This window comes from Hemicordylus capensis, chromosome 2 (genome assembly GCF_027244095.1).
Source record: "Hemicordylus capensis ecotype Gifberg chromosome 2, rHemCap1.1.pri, whole genome shotgun sequence".
NCBI classification, from domain to species: domain Eukaryota; kingdom Metazoa; phylum Chordata; class Lepidosauria; order Squamata; family Cordylidae; genus Hemicordylus; species Hemicordylus capensis.
This window is the reverse complement of record NC_069658.1, coordinates 77,214,321-77,230,487: the sequence shown is the minus strand read 5'-3', so window position 1 is coordinate 77,230,487 and position 16,167 is coordinate 77,214,321. Positions and strand designations below refer to the sequence as shown.

The 16,167-nt window shown below is 42.2% G+C and overlaps 1 protein-coding gene across 9 annotated transcripts in view; it reads right to left on the bottom strand.

The window, feature by feature from the left end:
* Positions 1-4,733: 4,733 nt before the first annotated feature.
* Positions 4,734-16,167, bottom strand: part of ARL14EPL (ADP ribosylation factor like GTPase 14 effector protein like) — a 29,230-nt gene continuing 17,796 nt past the window's right edge. For 8 of the 9 annotated variants that reach the window (XM_053290724.1, XM_053290727.1, XM_053290728.1 and 5 more), the window contains exons 3-5: positions 15,441-15,485; positions 11,412-11,554; positions 4,734-6,383 (exon numbers count right to left, since the gene is read on the bottom strand). In XM_053290724.1, coding sequence (XP_053146699.1) covers positions 6,176-6,383; positions 11,412-11,554; positions 15,441-15,485 — 396 coding nt within the window. In that variant the 3' untranslated portion in view covers positions 4,734-6,175. The remainder of the gene's footprint in view (positions 6,384-11,411; positions 11,555-15,440; positions 15,486-16,167) is intronic. The other variant, XM_053290730.1, reaches the window with a different exon arrangement.

Sequence of the window (16,167 nt, the reverse complement as noted above, 5' to 3'; positions counted from 1 at the left end):
GTAAAGAAACAGACTAACTGAAAAGGCTGTAAGATAGTTTAATATTGCATGAGCTTTCGTGGAATAAGCTACTTGGTCAGATGCTGGGTTAGTACTGGAGAAACCATTAGGAAATGTTACAGTTCTATAGAAAAGGGGTTCAAAGAGGGTTTTCTGGGTTCATGTACTAAAAGCAAAATGGATCACTGCAAGTGTCACCTTGTTGTATCACCATTTATAAAAGGAAGAGGGAAGAAGCACCTTGGAGTCTCATGTGCTCTAAAAGACTACTAAATTTCAATAGGACTTCCTCTAGTAAATTTAGTCAGGATTTATTTATTCCAGTACTTGCATTGTGCTTATTGTACTATTTGTATTCTGCTTTGGTCTATTGACTGCAATAAATCTACTACTACTATCAATAGTAGTAGTAATACAGTATCAATAGATACTGTATCATACTCTTACTCCAAAGTCCAGGGCAGTGTACACGTTTATATTTATCCTCACAATAACTCTGTGAAATAGGTTAGGCTGAGAGATAAGTTTAGCAGGGGGAGAGCAACTGGCCCTATCTTAAGTATGTAGTACACCGCTCTGGGCTCCTTGGAGGAAGAGCGGGATATAAAATGTAAATAATCCCCAGCATAGCATCCCTCCAGTGGCTATTGCTGGTATCTATCTTATGTTCCTTTTTTAGATTGTGGGCCCTTTGGGGACAGAGAGTCACATTTATTTATTTATATCTATGTAAACCACTTTGGCAACTTTTGTTGAAAAGCAGTATATAAATGTTTGTAGTAGTATTGTACTTTCCATACCTAAGGCCATGTTTAATATATCAAATTAACTTTAATCATATAACATCCCTGATAAATTTATCCTGCTCACTTTCAAAATAAGTATTTTTAAAATTTATTTAACATTTGTATATCTCCAAAATCTCAAATCTCTGGGTGGTTTACAACAAAACAATACAAACAACAAATAAAAAGGTCAAAACATTACAATAATTTAAAAGTAAATCAATGTTAAATCTATCAAAAACCATCAAACTATTTAAACAGTATCTAAATAGAAGCTTATTTGTTGATTCCATGGACATGCAGAACTCCAGGATGTAAAATCTGCCTGAGAATTTACAGCTCAGGTATTGTGTTGGTTGCTGGATTGTACAGACTGAGAAAGCAGGGTATCTGGATCATATCTTGAAATATTTGTAAAGGTTGTATTCCAAAGTCGTCTGATTTGAGACTGAGAGTCCTTAATCAGATCTCTACTCTGGCTGAGAAAATTGATTGTAAGCAATATTTCCATTGTTAGCTGTTGCTGTTTTAAAAGGAGCCTGGAAAGAGTTCAAAGGATGTGATTTGTGCATTTTCTGGCATAGTTGTAAGACAGAGACTGGTGAACATTAACTGTGGTGCTCTCCTCTCAGCAGATATTGATGGGTATAAGCAGTGGAGCAGGACAGATTAGTTTTCTATTAAATGATGAAGTGGGACCTGTTGGCATTTTGCCCAAAATATGTCTGAATACATCCTTTGAAACCCAAAGGAGTGGCTTAAAGGTCAAAATCCGGGATTGAAACAACTAGACTTTTTGGAGCCATGGGTCTCCCTGAGATGACAGCTCATCTTTTTAAAGCAATGCAGATATGTTATCATGCAATACACGATCTATGAATCTTTGGGATCATACTATTATAGTCAAACTTGTCTGCTACGATTACTGTGCAAGCACTACAATACTCTTGTGAGCCCTAAAATGTGTCAGGAGAGACCTATTGATGATTAATATAATGTAATGTATTTGAGGTTACTCATGTGGGCCTTTTAATGCATGTGAAAATACCACTGTGCATACTTTTATACTTATACACTCATAACTTAATGTGGTCTGCAGAACCATGAAGTAGCCACAGCTGGACAAGGTCAGAAACAATCCTCTCCATACACACCCCAAAGAAAAAGTCATTTGCAGTAAGTCCAATATGTGCAAAAATGGCTGTAGAAAGAAATTAAACCAACAAGGAAATTGAGCCAATTAAACAAACAGGTTTAATCTGCCTAATTTCAATACAAATGTTTTTAATTCAAAATTCAAATTATTTCAAAATGGCATTGGAGGAAAGTTGTTACATTTAGTGAGCACAGTGGAGCCCTAATTGGGACCAGTTGCACTTAAAACATAAACAGAGGTATGTCCAAGCACAAATTGCATTATAACCAGATGGGCTACATGTCAAAATTTGAAATTGATGGAATATGCTGCAAAAAATTAACACACACACCCCAACAAACCCTGGTTTCATATGGATATAGTCCTGTTGGATACTGCATAAACTGTCACATTTTACTGGAAATAGACCTCCCCCCACCAATCTCCCAGGAGCTATTTTGCAGTAAGATCACCCACCTGCTCTTCCCCCCAAAACAGTTCCCAAAACTCTATGAAAACAGATGTCCATAGCTGAGACCACTTGCTTTGTATTCTCAGAGCAATTAGCACATATATTACAGGTTGCCTTGAAATTACCAGAAGTGTAGGATTTCCCAGCATTAACTTACCAAAACAAGAGCTGGAGTAGTGTGGTACCTTGGGATTTGGCTTTAGACACTCAGCCTAAAGTCACTATTTTTCAGCCTATATCTACTACTACAGATTGTGAGGCATGCAGCCCAATCCTATCCATGCTTACTCAGAGGTCTTCCTTATTCATTGGTAAATAGTTCAAAGTAAGCACGCAGAGGACTGCTGCCTCAAAGAGCAGCATAATCTAATGCAGCTATTATATTATGCTGTTCTAAGGGAGCCCAGCCCAGTTTTCCCCCATCATGAGAACCACCTGGCTCCAGGCGCATAACAATGATAGGGCAAGGGGAGACAGTTGTCTGGGGGCCCCACTGCCTGGAGGGGCACCCCAGAGGCACCTCATGTGACTCCCCATTGCCCCCTGCCCAGCCCCAAGGCCTCTCAGTCACTTGCCCTCTTCGCCGTCTCTCCTGCTTGTTCTGCTGGCCGCAATCGAAGCAGCAGGCAAGCTGCAAAGAGCTCCTTTTCTCCCGCCTCTCAGCTGATCGGCGGGTGGGCGGGGCTTCCACGGAGGCCTCCGTGTAGGCCGCAGTGAAGCCTGAACTCGAGTAGGGCCCAAGCCAGCCAGGAAGGAGGAGGCAGCCAGAGTGTTCTCTGCAGCAGAAGACCTCTTGCTGCCCTGCTTAACCCAGACCAGCATTTGCCAGGTAGAGTGTGAACTCCTTTTTTGTGGTTACCTTTCCCACCCCCCCGCCCCTATATAGGGATCTGCTTGCCATAGGGCTTGGATATGGGGGGGGAGGGACCGAGAAGTCTCTGAATATTTATTTTGAAACAGCTTGGAAAATTTGCTGACTTAAAAAAAACTATCTAAAAAGTCCTATAAGTGGCTTGTTTCATGGCAGAAAATTGCAAAAACTTCTGGAACAGTATTTTATTAATTTTATTTATTCATTCATTCATTTATAAATGCACTTATGTTCAAGTTGTTTTGCAACCCAGAAGGTGTGAGTGAGAACTGTGAAGCATGTGTGGTGCTTTTATTTTATTTTTCTTGTGTGTGAACTGCTCCCCAATAACTTGCAGGGACTTCAGGGTCAATCTGGCCAACATGTGAATGCAGCACCTCCATTCCAGAGGAGATGTGTCTTAAAGGGCTTTAAAAGCCTCCTGTGAAAAACCTCCTGCAATCAAACTTGACTGAATTTGTTCAGAATTCTGAGAAAACAAACATAGGCTCACCCTGCATGGTTGAAAGTCTCCTTTGCTAATCTGCAGCGAGGGGCCCATTTTAATAATTCATCTTTCTAGTGTGTTCTAGGCATTAAAAGTAATACAAATGTATAGTACTCAATGTATATCACTATATATTGTGACGTGTGTGTGTGTATTCAGTGAAATGTATTTGCAGGCAGCATACTTATTTTGGAATATCAGACTTAAATCCTTGGGGGCCTGGGGTGTGCGGAGGCCCTGGACTTTGGGGGGGGGGCCATTTTAAAATCTTGTCTCTGGGCCCACTCCAACCTTGCTACGCCCCTGCCTGGCTCATAGGCAAGCCGGGTGGTTCAACAGCGGCTAGACCACCAAAGTAGCTCTCCCCTTAAATGAGGTTAGTGGAGCAAGCACTCCGCGAAGCCAGTTTTCTCGATCGTGAGTTGCCATGGCACAGCTCTTTGGCAACATGTTGTTTTGTATGACACAGAGAATATGTTGTGTATATTTCTGAAGTCCAAAATTCTGTTGTAAGATGGGAAAAGATGACTCACACTTTCCTCTCTTTCTTAGCACAGTCAAAACAAGCTAAGCTCTAGAATGCTTCACTTGGTTTTCTTTATTAAAACTAGGTTTCATTGACTCTTTTTGATAGCATTTTGCTATATGTTCAATCAACAGGATATGCCACTGACCATTATGGAGCTAAGCCAAACCAGCTGAAAACCTAGCCTGTTGGCATATCAATTGTGCTTTTCAGTTGTTGCCTGTCCCATAATAAAAGCTGATGAGGGGGAAATGAAAGTGAATAACCAGGCCTCCAAATAGGGAGAGAGAGAGGATAAATTGTATACTAGCTCTATTTTTCTCCCTTCTCTTAAAGAACAAAAAAGGTCAAGGCCACCTAGCCAATTTTGTGGGGGGTCAATTGGAGTCAAGAGAACTACAGCCAAGCGGACACACAATGAGAAGAGAAATCCAATAACTTTTCATAGAGTTTCACATATAACCCAATTTGTACATGTTTTAATTAAAAGATTATGTACAAAATATAAAGCATGCAACCATATAGGCACATTAATTAACAAACTATGAAGCAGAAGCAAACAGTATGGAAGGTGAGATTAACCTGAATAAAAGTATGTCAATATTGCCCTTCAGCATGAGTGTACATCTCTCTTGGAGTATTTATATTTATCTAAGTATATATTGGCCAACATCCAGACTAATGGTCCAGACACCACAGTGCTGCTGCTGAATTCCAGATTAACACAGCACAGGTGCTCATGTACAAGAAGGTGGTTTTGACAACCTCCCTTTGCCCATAGAACACCCTGAACCACCCATAAATATGTCCCTAAGGCCTCCACAGCCCTCAGGGGCATACGTTTGGGTGGCACAGAGTGATTACAGGGGAAAGGGAAGTCATTTACAACCCCCCCCCACCCACACAACCCCATGCTATGTTAGTCAAATCTATCAGCAGTACTGGCACATCATTAGTCTGGATGTCAGCCATTTAGAATTACATGCAAAATCTTATAGATCCAGATTTCTGATATATGCCATGACTATTTTTATAGCCATTTACAACAAAGATGATCCTGAAGGTAAAATATCAGCAGTCCTGCATTTTAATATGATCACAGTAGTATCTCAAGAGTAAGCAACTTAGAAAAAGAAATTTAACCATGACATTAATATTGGTTGAAACACTCTAATCATCTGAAAGTTTTCTTGAACACATAGACTGTATGTTTTCAATTTAAGTGCAGACAGACTGATGTAAAATAGGTGAGAATGTAACTTTTAAACTACCTGTTCCTTGCATGTGTTTAGAGTCTATTCTTTGTACCAATAAAAGCTAATGCTTGATATAGTTTATGTCTAGCTTTATTTTCTGAAACTTTGCCCACAGGACTTAAACATTTCCTTGGATTGCTCTGCACAGACAATAAACAGGAGGAATCAATTTTCTAGTTGTGCAAGTCTCTTGGGGAACAAGAAGAGGCTTTCATTAACCTTGTATTCCTTACTCTCCTTCTGTTTGCAAGAATCACTTGGAATGAAGATTTCAGGACACATAGTTTATTTTCATGTGAGCAATAATAAGGTACAGTAATCTATATCAAGTCTGTATAGGAGAAACCAAGAAATAATGAGCCTATATGATGTGTTGTTTTCTTCTATTTATTTCTGCTGGCTTTGAGCCGCTTTACTCTCAATGCAGCTGACTCTATCCACCCCCACCCCCAGGAACCCCTCCACTCCATAGGCTTAACCTAAAGAAAAGATGAAATTCACCTTCCACTAACCAAACTAACTAACCTGTTTAACCTTCTAACTTGTTTAAACCAAAGAAACCCAAGGACTACCCCACCAATTTTTTGGTCAATAAATACATAAATAAAGTTCAGCATATGCTCTACAAAGGAGGGGGTGGGAATCAGAATGGAAATCTGATAATTCGACCACTCTCTATCTGAATCTGATCATAAATCCATTTTCTGTTGCATCGACACTCTGGCCCACACTTGGTTGAATTGCATTTACTGCAGGGATAGAAGCAGCCCAAGCAGTTCTTGTCCAAACAGTCACATAGATCTATTTTACTGGAAAGCAGCCACCCATGTTTGTCGTATTTCTTCACAGTTCTATAAGAAATAAGAAAGAGCATTTTAGTGGCTCCTTTGGTGCGTGAAGCAAATTATTTTGAACTTGAGAACTGCAGTTTGAAAGCAAGGCATTCAAACCCAAGTTAAAATATGCAGGGCAACAGCTATGTACATGTGTAAATTGTCCACACTGCATCCCTATGGAGAGGCAATGGATGGGGGACACCTTCTCCTGGACCGGAGGGGCCCAGCCTAGGTTCAAAGTCAATTACCAAGAAAAAAATGTGAGCCTAGACATCCTTGAGGATGTTTCTACAAACATTTGAGTGTATCTTTTGGAGTGTCCTGATCCGGTAAAATCTTAGGAAAGTTGGAAGCAGAACAGAACAAGCACAACATTCTGAACAGATGCCAACCCAGCCACTCCTCTAGAACAAAATGAAAGAGCACACCTGTACAAGAAACTCTAGAAGGCAGTTCACACAATAATGAAAGGAGTAGGAGAAGCATCCTACCCTAGTTCGAGAGTGTGCACTCCCATTTTCTCCTGTATGATTAAAAAAAACAAAATTGGAGACTTGGACATCAATCATGATCATCTGTTAAGTGATAGCTGGGTATGGGGATTTTTCCTCTTACCTCATTCAGCAGCTGGATATGCCTGCTCGGTAGGATGAAGCCCTCCTACCCAGATGACATTTAACAGATATTCACTGATGTCCAGGCATCCTCCAGCATTGTGTTTTTTACGAGCAGGAAATAGGAGCGTGCACAGCTCCTATACTAGAATAGGATGCTGTTGGAGGAAAATCTAACATAGAAGAAAGAAATCCAAGATGGAGAAGTGAACCAAAGTTTTATTCCCTGTCTGTGGTATTTGGGAAAGATGCTGTGAGCGCAAAACAATAGCCTCTGTGTGATTTGAAGACTGGACATGTACAGTAGTTATAAAAATGTATCTAGCCTAGAGTACCATGATTGGTTAATACAATGTACGGGTACTCATTCTGACCAAATGTATTTGCATAACTGATAAGGCTTTGATATATAATCTGTGTGGTTGCTAAGAGTCAATACCAACTTGATGGCACTTAATCACTCACTCACTCACTCAATCATATAATCTCTAACCACCATTTTGTGGGGTTCTTCTCTCTCACCTTGGTACTGGGGCGTAACTACTTTTAGGCAAAGGGAGGCAGTCGTCTTGGGGCCCTATCGCCTCAAGGGGCCCCCCAGAGGCACATCACATGACTCCCCACCCGCCCATGTTGTACCCCCTATGAATTATGTTGAGTCTCTTGGAGGTCGGCAGGAGCAGAGAGTAAAAAAACTAGATTCAATGTGAACTAGATATTCACTGTATTCATAATGGGGATGTGAGTGTGAGTGCACTATATATTGTGAAGTGTGTTTGTGTGTGTGTGTGTGTGTGTGTGTGTGTGTGTGTGTGTGTGTGTGTATCAGCGAGGGGCCCATTTTAAAATCTTGTCTCTGGGCCCCCTCCAACCTTGCTATGCCCCTGCCTTGATTGATGGAAACCGGATACCATGATCAATAAAGCTTTGAATCTGATGGAACAATATGGCCCCTGCCTATAAAGAACCCTAGCATTACAGGATAATTTCTCCAACAATGCTTTACTTACTCTTTTAATCACCCTGTGAATTGCATTTAAGACTTATTGTTTAGAGAGAGAGAGAGAGAGAGAGTTAGTTGTGTGCCTTCCTACTGACATGCTTTCCCAGGAACTACAAGTCCCAGAGTTCCTTCATTCTGGCTGGTATCTCCTAGAAGTTTTTCACACCTAACCTTTTGTCCGCATCTCTGCTGAAATGGAGGTGTGCGTTCACATAGCGGCCAGATTTACCCCGAAGTCTGTGCAAGCTATTGTGGAGCACTTCACACACAATTTGGGTTTTTCAATGCGCGTTAAGAGTGTAACCTGATTTATATCCAGAATTTTAAATATCCACTTTTTGTGTTGGTTTTTTGGGGCAACTTCAAACTCACTGTAAAGCCTCACAGTAAATCCGTGATAAAGCCTGCTGTCTGGGAAAGCTCTTAAGCATAGTCAAGAGGAGCCATGGCTTTATGCTGCGGGGTATCTGAGGAGTGAATCTACTTTGCAGTAGATTCGAGGAAGTTTAATTCGAGGGATTAGATGGACAGTTCACATAGCTGTGGGCTCCTCCCCGCACTCCCTGCGATCTTTCTCCTTTGTGCGTTCCTACTGCTTGCTCCGTTTTTTTCCTCCAACCAATCACATCCCAGGAGGAGGCGCAAGATGCCTCCCTTCAGTCTTACTTTTTTTAGTTTGACAGCCAGCTGGATTTCCACAAAACTGACAAGTCAAAAAAACAGAACGCTTAACCCCAACCTGCCAAATCTGAACCAAATCTTCGCTGGTCTTTATAATGAACTTGCCTTTGTGAAATCATTGCTATCTCTTTGTAATGAAGAAAAATAAGCTCAGATATAAAGGGCTCAAGTTACATCTAATCTGAAGTCTCCATTGTTAAGCTTACACATATGTAAGCTGTGTTCCTATGGTGACCAAACTTGAAAGCATAGGAAGACCCACATTTTGCATGTGCTTGTGTTTAACCCAGGAATTTCTCCCTCCCTCCTCCTCCCCTTCTGGACTTTTCCACAACCCCTCCCCTCCTGCCTGTGCTTGCAATTGCAAATCACTCAAAGAACACTGCAGACTGAGCTGTCAAACTCTCCTTTGATGACACGTGGTGTTACGGAAGTCCATCCAGCAAACTTTTTAAAAAACCCCAAAAAACCCAGGAAAGTGCAAGTAAGCCAAATTATTGACAATGGCACCTCCACACATCAAAGAAAAACATCAGAGCATAGCAGAAACCTCGGGGTTTGTTTAAAGCCTCTGGAAATACTGGATTTTTTAAAAGCCAGACATACTTCAGGTTAAGCCAGAATATGCAGTCTCAATTCAGGGGGAAACAGAGTCATGTCTGTACTGGTCCCTGATAGCTTGCAGGGACTTCGGGGGAAATACAGCTAATTAATATGTGGACTGGCACACTCCATGTCGGAAGAGATTTGGAGTAAAAGCCTTGTGTGTACAACATCCTGCTGTCTGGGAAAGCTCCTATGCGCAGTCAGGGAGAGCCAACAACAGTTAGCATTTGACTGGCAGTAGGAAGGACAATCACCATAATAATCAGGACAATTGAAATCTCAGGAACAGTGGGTTAACAGCAGCTGATAAAACATACAGGACTGAGTGTAAAACACATAGCAAATAAGTTCAGGCCTGTGGTCTCCAAAGTGCCTACAAGAACTGCCAACAGATCCTAGGGACAGGGCACAGTGTCTAGAGGGCATCTGTCAAGCCCTGTTCAGACACTACTTTATATGTGCAAACTCGTGTCTGAATACATGTACATGTTTTTGTGTGGATTACTGTACATATGTTCATTTTAAAAGTGAACCTGAGTAAAATCTCCCTCAAATGCAGGGTACAGATAGGAAGTGTACTATTCTGTCTTCTGAACATGTGTGAATGTGTATGGAGTTGTACATGCATACATTGTACACAGACTATACATACCCTTAATAACATGTAAATAGAGCTTCACATGTACTCAATTATGAGTACTTCCTTTAAATTCATATATTATTTATTGCCTACGTCTGACTAAAATACAAGTCAGGCAATCTGTATAAATCAGAGCTTTAAAAGAAACCTAAAGAAGCTAATAGATGCTAATCAATCCTCCATCTTTTCAAAACCAAAAAAGCATTTTAAGTGGGGGGGAGGGGGTCCATGCATGTTACAGTCGGTCTTCCACATCAACATGCAACCTCAGCAGCTGAGTTGTTTTAAAATAAGAGAGTTTGAAAAAAAGAATCACAGAAGTCCCTGTAAAATGTATTCCTGTCCTCATTTGAATAAGTAATATTCATGGTAAACTGTACTGAACCTCTAAATATCATCCCTGTTGCTCTCAAGATGCAGGCTAAAGTAGAAAAGGATATCTCTTATAAAAACATTGGGAATGAACAAGAGAAAATGGATGTAACATCATGCTCCACTTATGAGCTTGTGTGTGTGTCCAGCTACTATAGACTGGCCTAAAGCCCAATCCTTCCCATGTTAGGTCTCCAAAGAAACTGCATAAGATTGCAGCCTTAGATTATAATGGCCTGGCTTCAAGAGCATGGCAGTTCTTTATGGTGTTCTATAAACAGTAGTCATCAGCCCTGGGGATGCCTGAGATGAGGGAGCAATATGGTGGCTCTTCCCACAGCATGGAAAGCACCAGCCAAAGTTCACCCCCATGTACCACACATTTCCCCCTCACCCTGACCGTTCTCCACTCCCGTTCTCTCTTTCCTTCCACCACCTCCTCGCACAACCTGTGGCATCTATCCTTCCTTGACACACTCTTTTTCCTCCTGACTGTGCACAGCCCATCACCTCCTTCCTTTTTCTCTTTCTCTCCCAGCCAACTGCATCGTTGTCTTTCTCCAAACCCCTCTAACTCTCTTTACTTCCTGCTCTCTTTCTCTCTCACTCACATTCTCACACACAGCCCCTCCCAGCCCAACACATCCCCCCTCACTCCCCCACTTACCTCACCCAGGAACAATGAAAGCCAGAGCTGCCCTTGCTCTACTCTGCCCCAAGTTTTCAAAAGCCAAGAAAAGGAGTGGAAGGAGGAATTGTTCTCACCTGCAAAAGGAGAGTGCAGGCCCAGAGCATTTCCTTGGAGATGCTGTAGGCTAGCATTCTGCTGGCCTCACTCCACTTCCTTCTGCACCCTTTGCCAGCCTGTGCCCTTTCACAGGCGGGGGTGAGGGTGGAGCTGGGAAAGAAGGCCATTTTGGAGCAGCTAAGCTATGTGGCAGGCACTGCTCCAAGATCTGTACAGGTGATGGTCAGTAGAGGAGGCAGGTGAGGCAGCAGTGGGCAGTTAGCCACCCTGGTGGTACCAGAAATCCGCTGCTCCAGGCAGCCACCTCACCTTGTTTCATGAGAGAACTGTCAAGACATCCAATTTTAAAATATAGCGTAAGCTGGATGCACCATCTTACTTCTTTGTATTATTAAAACAATCCTGGTTTATCATTGACATGCAGGCTTTCTTTTGCTGCTCCCGAGTTTCAGGGTTGAAGTCTGCTAGCAGTGGTCCCGGATTTTGAAATGCAAGGCATCTCAGCTGCCGTTCTATTTGTTGCTATGATCAAAGAAACAAGCAATTATAGTGATAAAGTTATTGCAGGCTAGGAGATGACTTACAATCATTATTAAAACATAAACGTACCAAATAGATGGCAATTAGAATGCAAGACAGCAGCTGACCTTAGCAATAGTTCTCACCTTAGCAAAACATCTCACCTTCTATTCTCTGTTTAATCTCTCTTGCCTGAGGCACAGCCATTTGGCTACTTTTTAAAAAAAAAAACATTTTATATCTCTTTCTTCCTCCAAGGAGCCCAGAGCAGTGTACTACATGCTTAAGCTTCTCCTCACAACAACCCTGTGAAGTAGGTTAGGCTGAGACAGAAGTGACGGGCCCAGAGTCACCCGGCTAGTATCATGGCTGAATGGGGATTTGAACTCGGGTCTCCCCAGTCCTCGTCCAGCACTCTAACCACTAAACCACGCTGGCTCTCTTTGAATGATGTTGCATCAGATATTTGGCATTGCATGGGATCTTGTATGCTGGATAGCACATGAAGAGCAGATGAATGGAACTTATTTATTTTTCATATTTATAAACCACCTGACATAGGAATCTCCAGGCAGTGTACAACTATTAAAAACACAGTTAAAAAGTCCAGTTAAAATTTAATTAGATACATTAAAAAAAAAAAAAGCAGAAAGCCTGAGAAAACTGTGATTTGTGTCATCTGACTGGGCAAATCGTAGACAGGAGCCTAAGGTTCAGTATAGTATAGTATAGTATAGTATAGTATAGTATAGTATAGTATAGTATAGTATAGTATAGTGCTAGCATAGTATTAACAAAACAAAGCATGGCTGTTGTTGAAGAACCCTAGGACAGGAGTGTGCTTTAACAACAAAAAAGTTTATTATTTTGTTATGTTAATGCTGTGCAAGCTCTATGCTATTTTGTAGCTAATGTGCATGAGCTAGCTCCTGTACAATCGCAAAAAAGTGTGTGTGTTGGGCGGTAGTCATCTGGAACCATTTGTTGTTACCACTTGCTGGAGTCTTCAGGGAAGGGCAGTGAGAAACCTCAGCAAAGCTAAATATAGAAAAAGCGTAGCCTTCTTTCACTAGACAAAGGGAGTAGAAGAGGAGAGCAAACAAAAACAGGAAAGGCACCCCACACACACACACACACACACACACACACACACACACACACACACACACATCCCCGCAGACAGAGCCTGCCCCCGTCCCATTTATGTGGTTCCACTATTCCAACCACCTGCTTTCTATAGAGGCTCCACTCTCTTCCCTCCCTAAATTAGGGATTCCTACGTGTCCATTCATCTGCCAGGTGCATGGAGGGAAGGTGGAATGCTGGGGCTGCGGTGACAGAGAAGGAAAGCTCAGGGCAGAAGAGAGAGCCAAAAGAGTCATCATAGGCACATAGGATGTTGCCCTTTACTGAGTCAGACCACTGGTCCATCTAGCTCAGTATTGTCTACACCAGGGGTGGGGAACCTTGGCCCTTGGAACCCAGCCGGGGATGATGGGAGTTGTAGTTCAAAAACAGCTGGAGGGCCAAGGTTCCCCACCCCTGGTCTACACAGACTGGCAGCAGCTTCTCCAAGGTTACAGGCCCTCAAGCCCAGTGGTTCTCACAAGTGAGCAAAACTGGGATGGGCTCCTGTAGCCTGGTTTTGCTCTCTCGTGAGAATAGGTTCCTTGTCAGTTTTCACCACAGCGTGGAGTGAGCAGATGGCAAAAACTGTGCAAGTGACATAGAACAATGGAGTTAAACCAACCTTGTCAACCAACCACTCCTCCTCACTAAGTGAAACTATTGCGTAAATTACAACCTCAGTAGAAATTAAGCGAAAAATTACAATAAACCAGCATCTAAGATGGGAAGACAGTGGAGACAACATGGGAATGCAATTCTTGGGAGGAACAACATCTTGAGGCGATTCTCACAATCACCATTGTGCGCAGGTGGGCAGGGGTGGGGAATATGCAGGGTAAACCTTCCCTTCCCCACAATCTTAAGGTGGTGGGAGCATGTTCCATGCTCCCATACAGGCAGCCCTACTCTGTGCAACTATGTGAAGCATGGAGCAGGATGGAGGAATCTGGGGCTGGAACTTGTTGTTCTGGACTCCGGGCATCTCACAATACAACATGCGACACGTTTGTTGCATTGGGGGATCCCCCCGTCAGACGGGAGCTCTATGCGCCCATCTCTGTATCTCCTCAGGTTGAAATCAGCCCAACCCAAGAAGACACACAATACCTGGCAGCCGGGTTGAGGATGCGGGTGCCAGGTTTCTTTATAGGGTTAGGCAGACAGGGAGAGGAGGGATCTGCATTTATCCCAAGCAGCCCAACCCCGGCTGGGCTGCCCCAGGCTCGGTTAGGCTGGTCGTGAGAACAGCCTCCTTGTTTCTTAGCAATATGGGAATGAGCAAATAAGAATGCCAATAACAGTGAAAAGAGGTATTGTGGAAGCACCCTAAAGCTGCAACCTTCACACAAATTGCCTGGGGTTAAGTCTACTTGAACTTAACTGGACTCACTTCTGCACAGGATTATACTGAAAGTCCTTTATACTAAGGAGACAGGACAGTCCCCTGTTTAGTCCACCCCATGGAGTAACTTATTTGGGCTAATTGTAAGAACTGTAAAATACCCTCAAACTACCTGGGTGCTGAGACACAAAAAGCAGTTTCCATGTCTTTTATATATTGCAAGGCTCTGAAGCCTGCAAAAGGAAATGAATGTGTGTTAATTGTAAAGCTAGTTGCCAATAGTCCAGGATGGTAGCTGATGGTTCATCAATAGGAATGTAGGACAGGAAGTTGTCTCTTAATAGCTGTGAATTGCTCTGTGGTTTTTGGAATGAGATACCTATCAGAGTTTGGGAAAGGAAAAGCCCCTCCAGCGGAAGGGCAGGCAGAAACCAAATAAAAATGTAATTTGCACTTGCAATGGAGAAAGAGTAGCACAAATGGTGACTAGTAGTTCTCAAGTGATTTGCTATCTGCTGTAGGAGTGCCTCTTTGCTGCTACTATACTCTGCCTGTATCTGTACATGAAACAATAATTACTATAATAAAAGTTTCCAGTGCTCCCTAATCCAAAAGGAACGAAACCTATAGCACTATCCTAGGATATCATAACATATGCATGCAGCATAATTTCCAACAATTCAGAATGTAAGTGATTAGCATTATTCCAACATATTTAAGTTTAGATGGAAGCCCACAAATTTGAACTTAGATCTACAGAACCGGGGTGGTTCACTATACTCCTTCAGATCACATGTCCACATTGTCGATATCTCAGCCAAGCAGTCATAAGAAGATAAGAACAGGTCTGCTGGACCAGGCCCAAAGCCTATCTAGTTCAGCATCCTGTTTCTCACAGTGGCCCATCAGATGCCTCTGGGAAGCCCACAGGCAAGAGGTGAGGGCATGCCCTACCTCTTGCTGTTGCTCCCCTGCAACTGGTATTGAGAGGCATCATGCCTCTGAGGCTGGAAGTGGCCCATAGCCAGTCACAGTGATCCGGATTCTAACCAATCCTTATGATTGAGGTGGAACTTCTTTTCAGATGCCACAAGCAAAAGAATTGCCATGGACTTTAGAAAGAAACCAACAGGAAGGTTTTTATGCAAGCTTTCTTGAAAATAACGGGAGTCTCCATTCAGTTCAATGAAGCCTGTTGCAGGAGAATTCCCCACCAGACTTGACTCTACTTTTGTGATTGCTTGGTCCGCACACTATGTTTCTCCCAATTAGTATGTATCTAGGAATGTTTAGTACTGTTGCCATGGACAAAAGTAGTAGTGAAGCATAAATCAATCTTCAGTAACCTAAAATGCAAGAGGAAATGCTCAAACTCTGCTACTCTTGGCTTGGTGCTCTCCCTTCCCTCCATACTCTTACCATCTTCTTTTTCCACTGATCTCCTTGGCCTGGCAACTGAAGAATCTGAGGGCAAGGAAAGGTTATAGAAAGAATCATTGGTGCAAAGCAAACAAAATATATAGAGGTCTACAGCAAAGCACTGAGAAGACTGAGTGAGTGAGACAAAGCCGGCTCATTAAATCTTTAGGGAAAGTATTTTAGGGTAACTGCTTTAGTTTTTCTGGAAGCAAGAGGTTGGACTTGGATTTTTACTACTGGTAAGCTAGCATGTATGCACAAACAAGTGCAGAATGTTGAGAACAAGACCTTTAGATTTTGTTTACTCTTCTTTATTTATTACTTTAGTTGGCAAACTGAAACAAATTGACATCTATCATCTATATTCTTGTCATTATTCAGAATTCATGCCAGGTTTTTGATTTAAAAAAAAATAAAAATAAACAAAGAGTACAAGTACATTCAGTAGAAGCCAAAGACTTGATGGTGAAGAGGAAAGGGGTCAAGACAAGGAAGGATTAACCCTCATTTTGAAATTTCTTTCTTAAAGGCAATTTTGGATTTCACTCATAAAATACAGTTCTGATAAAAGACTTGCAAAGTGGAAACAAATAATAAAGACCCCAATGGAGAAGGAGAAAATGCCAAATGTATGAAATCAGCGAGATGAGATAGATCTGTCCTGGATCAACTTGCAGAATAAGTATGCGGCTAAACATCTTCTGTTCCCTACCTATATTAGACTGCA